We start from the raw sequence: 5,004 nt of genomic DNA on the forward strand, positions 1-5,004 counted from the left end.
AGTACTTACGTTTCCGTATTCAAGATTATGTCAATGCTCCCTGTCTCCGCATTGAAGTTATGGGATGCACTCGCCTTGAGTGTGCTGATATTAATGAGTGTGCTGTTGACAATGGTGGATGTGACCAAAAATGTATTAACAGGTAATATTTTTTCCATTTTTCTACCCTTGCTTCAACATTTGCTGGTTTAATTAAACTACTTAATTTCAATTTTCCTTTTTTAAAATAAAAATTTTAATTCCCTAGCCCTGGCAGTTTCTCGTGTGTCTGTAATGTGGGCTATGAGCTCTTCACCCGAAAGGGAACTGCTGGATTTGCTGTTCACTCTGCTGAATCTGGCGAACGAGATGGAGACACCTACCAGCGCAACAAGACTTGTTTTCCCATCATGTGCCCATCCCTTGAAGCACCTGAGAATGGTGTAATCCTTTCTACTAAAGTGAGTGATAAAATAACCTTTTCTGAATTGGAAATAGTTTACTGTCTATACATTGTTTGAAATAAAAATAACCTTTTGTTTTCTGTATTCCAGGAAATGTACCACTTTGGAGACCTTGTGAGCTTCCAATGTAACTTTGGCTATGTCATGAGTGGCCCTGCTTCTTTGCTGTGTACATCTGGAGGAGTTTGGAATGGCTCTGTTCCACAGTGTCAATGTGAGCTTCCTTCTTTGTATAAGTTGGTCCTTTGACGTAATACTCTTGATGAAAAGTCCTCATTCAATTTACATTTTTTCTGCAGATGCCAAGTGTGTTTCTCTACCTGATGACAGAAATGAGGGATTATCTGTACTGCGAACAGACCAGGGCAGTGTCCTTGTACCTTTCAAAGAAAATGTGACACTCAACTGTGGTAGTGTAGGCCGAACTCTGCGACGCACTGCCTCATCAGGATTCCGTCAATGTGTTTATGACCCTAAACCTGTATGTAGTATGTATGGTTGTTCAGGATTTTCATTTTTTCTCTGCCCTGTTTCAAACTATTTACTCATTTGATTTGATAATAGGGCTTCCCTGATTACTGGCTGTCTGGTGTTCCTCCATCCTGCCCAAGAATGGATTGTGGCACACCTCTGCCCACACCGGGAGCTGAATATGGCAAATACACGGATACCAAATACCAATCATCATTCTTCTTTGGATGTCAAGATACATTCAAGCTAGCTGGTCAAACAAGCAAAAATGACAATGTTGTCAGGTAAAAATAATTACATTTACAATTTATTTGGCATAATTATTATTGTGTTCTGTCTGAGTTCACCTTCTCAAATTTTCTGGCTCTTTTTTTAGGTGTCAAGCTAATGGCGTGTGGGACTTTGGTGACCTAAAATGTGAAGGTCCAGTGTGTGAGGACCCCGGCAGGCCAACAGACGGCTTCCAGGTTTCTCGCAGCTATGAGCAGGGCTCTGAGGTTGAGTTTGGCTGCAACAAGCCCGACTACATCCTCATCAACCAGCGTCCTATCAGCTGTGTTCGAGAGCCTGAGTGCAAAGTTGTCAAGCCTCTTGGCCTTGCCTCCGGACGCATTCCTGACTCGGCAATAAATGCTACCTCAGAAAGGCCCAACTATGAAGCACGTAACATTCGCCTGAACTCTGTTACTGGGTGGTGTGGAAAGCAGGAAGCATTCACATATGTCAGTGTGGATCTTGGTCAAGTTTTCCGTGTCAAGGTAGCATACTTTAAAATTTCCTCAAGTTAATTTATTATAAGTTACATGTGATAGAGCTGTATAATATTCTTTTGATGTATCTGTTCTTAGGCCATTCTTGTCAAGGGAGTAGTCACCAATGACGTTGTTGGTCGACCTACAGAAATTTGTTTCTTCTATAAACAAGCTGAAAATGAGAACTATGTTGTGTATTTCCCTTACTTTAACTTGACTATGAGAGACCCTGGAAATTATGGTGAATTAGCAATGATTACTTTACCCAAATATGTTCAAGCTCGTTTTGTAATTTTGGGAATTGTGAGCTACATGGACAATGCTTGTCTCAAGTTTGAACTGATGGGTTGTGAAGAACCAAAATCTGAGCCTTTGTTGGGTTATGACTACGGATACTCTCCTTGTGTTGGTCAGTATTTGTAATTTTGTTAAAAAATTTTAACTGATATATATTTAGCAAACTACATTGTTCATAATATTTTTTTTTCTAGACAATTATGAACCACCTGTCTTCCAAAACTGCCCACAACAGCCGATTGTTGTGCAAAAGGGACCTAATGGAGGTTTGCTACCAGTAAACTTTACTGAACCTGTAGCGGTTGACAACAGTGGAAGCATTGCACGTCTTGAGGTCAAGCCACCTAGCTTCAAGACCCCAACCCCAATCACCGTCTTTGAGGACGTGTCAATTAAATATATTGCCTTTGATTATGATGGAAATGCTGCTATTTGTGAGATCAACATTACTGTGCCAGGTACATTATATCATCAGTTTAGTACAGTATATTCAATCAAAGTGTAGTATACCATCAACCCTTGCCTCATGATTTTTTTCCCCCTTCTTTGCAGATGACACACCACCTCGTCTCAGCTGTCCTCAGAGCTACGTCCTTGAGCTGGTGGATCGCCAGGACAGCTATGTGGTCAACTTCAATGAGACTCGCCGCCGCGTTAACGTGTCCGATGAGTCAGGCGATGTCAAAGTGGTTTTCGTACCCGATCGTGCTGTGATTCCCATCGGTGGATTTGAGAATGTGACTGTGGTGGCTTCAGATAAGAGTGGAAATCAGGCTTCGTGCCACTTCCAAGTGTCTGTCCAGGCCACTCCATGTGTGGACTGGGAACTTCAACCACCTACCAATGGAGCACTCAACTGTTTACCTGGAGAAAGAGGCTTGCAGTGTATTGCAACCTGCAAACCTGGCTTTAGGTGAGATATTGTCTTTTTCAGGCCACCTCCTACTTCTAAAATTATACTACTTTAATTTTTGCTAATTTGAATGAAACAAAAATTACTATGTAATTGTTTTGCAGATTTACTGATGGTGAGCCTGTCAAAACATTCAGCTGTGAAGAGAAGAGTCCATGGGTGCCAAACAACATGGTACCTGACTGCGTGTCTGAAGGTTAGTCACAGGGCTCTACTTGATTGACTTGATGTTTGTTTATGAAATTTGTCTGTTCCCTGTTCCTGAAAGAATTTTTGTGGTTAATTGTAAAATGACTTCCTTGCAGACACTCAACAAGCCGATTATCATGTAGTAGCCACTGTCACATACCGGGCTAATGGAGCTGTTTCACAATCATGCCTGCCCCAGTATTCAGACCTCATGTCACAGTATTACAAATCCCTTAATGACATCCTTACTCAGAGATGTTCAGCTGTAAACGTGAACATGAATGTTTCATTTGTTGAAGCAAAACCATCCTTGGTGCAAGAAAACTTTGTCCAGGTCATTATTTAATAGATTTGTGTGTTCTGCTTATGTGCTAATTTAAATTTCTGATCAATTTACTTCATTCTAATATTTATATTCTTTTATTTACAGATGGACTTTATTCTGGTGATTGTACCAGCTGTCAAACAGCCACAGCTTTATGACCTCTGTGGTTCTACTCTCAATTTGATTTTCGACCTGTCCGTTCCTTATGCCAGTGCTGTCTTGGAACCTCTGTTGAATGTGTCAGCAATAGGCAATCAGTGTCCTCCACTTCGTGCTTCGAAATCTTCCATCAACCGCGGATTCACTTGTAATGTTGGAGAGGTCCTTAATATGGATACCAATGATGTTCCTCACTGTTGTAAGTGCCTATAATGCCAATGTTGAAGCAATACAAATTAAAGATTTACCTAGGTTCAGTTGATAATTTTTCTTTTCCAATTCTTTTTTAGTGCACTGTCCTGCTGGAACCTTTGCGGGTGTGAATCAAAAGACCTGCACACCTTGCCCACGAGGGTTCTTCCAAAATCAAGATCGTCAAGGACAATGCACCAGGTGTCCTCTTGGAACATACACTCGAGAAGAAGGTCGGTATTAGTTGATTTTCATTGTTTCTAACAACAACTTTGATGTCTGGTATTAACAAACTTATGGTTTGTTGCAGGTTCAAAGGATATTAACGAGTGTGTTCCTGTTTGTGGTTACGGAACTTTTTCTCCCACTGGTCTTGTGCCTTGCTTGGAATGTCCTCGCAACAGCTACACCTCAGAGCCACCTACAGGTGGTTTCAAAGCTAATTATACTCCTTTAAAAAAAAATAATCACTGGAACTATCAGTACTTCATATCTTTCAGCCATCTCAAAAATGCCCCCTTTTATTAATTGTTTGTCTTGTCTTCTTCAGCCAAATGCTCCCCAGGGCAGTACTCTGACACTGGTTTAGCTCCTTGTGCTCCATGCCCAAGAGATTTCTACCAGACGCTTTCTGGCCAGCTGACCTGTCTGGAGTGCCCCACCAACATGAAGACTGCAGGTCCTGGAGCAGTCGGCAGGGACGAATGTGAACCTATCCAGTGCTCTGAGAACGCTTGTCAGCATGGTGGATTGTGCATACCGATGGGCCATGGAGTTCAGTGCTACTGTCCAGCTGGTTTCTCTGGACGCCGTTGTGAGATTGACATTGATGAGTGTGCTTCTCAACCGTGCCACAACAGTGGACGTTGCATTGATCTGCCACAAGGATACCGTTGCCAGTGTCCCCCAGGTAATGACGTTTTCTTACCTATATGTATGGATTTGTAGTTAAAATATTTGGAAAGAGTCTCATCAAATGCTGCTTTATTTTACAAAACAGGATACAGTGGCATCAACTGTCAAGAAGAGAAATCTGATTGCCGCAACGATACTTGTCCAGAGAGGGCTATGTGCAAGGATGAACCAGGCCTCAACAACTTCACCTGCTTGTGCAGATCTGGTTACACTGGTCCCAACTGAAGTAGCAGTAAAATTGTCATTGGTTTGATTTTTGAAAATTGCTTTGTTCTATCTTTAACTGGTGTTTATCTGTTTATTTTAGATCAACCCCTGTTCTGCTGACATCAATGCTTGTTCCAATGG

The 5,004-nt window shown here is 41.7% G+C and overlaps 1 protein-coding gene across 1 annotated transcript; it reads left to right on the plus strand.

The window, feature by feature from the left end:
* Positions 1-57: 57 nt before the first annotated feature.
* LOC127748677 (sushi, von Willebrand factor type A, EGF and pentraxin domain-containing protein 1-like) lies at positions 58-5,004 on the plus strand (the record flags this gene model as incomplete). The annotated part of the gene is given in 16 exon segments (XM_052276929.1): positions 58-142; positions 248-440; positions 534-657; positions 743-924; positions 1,008-1,198; positions 1,291-1,672; positions 1,763-2,075; positions 2,158-2,421; positions 2,516-2,876; positions 2,981-3,072; positions 3,182-3,399; positions 3,496-3,748; positions 3,840-3,974; positions 4,052-4,168; positions 4,292-4,651; positions 4,742-5,004. Coding segments are annotated over 16 exon segments (3,410 nt in total), but the record flags the coding sequence as incomplete, so codon positions are not given.

Source organism: Frankliniella occidentalis, unplaced genomic scaffold, assembly GCF_000697945.3.
Source record: "Frankliniella occidentalis isolate FOCC.00 unplaced genomic scaffold, Focc_3.1 Scaffold5064, whole genome shotgun sequence".
NCBI lineage: Eukaryota > Metazoa > Arthropoda > Insecta > Thysanoptera > Thripidae > Frankliniella > Frankliniella occidentalis.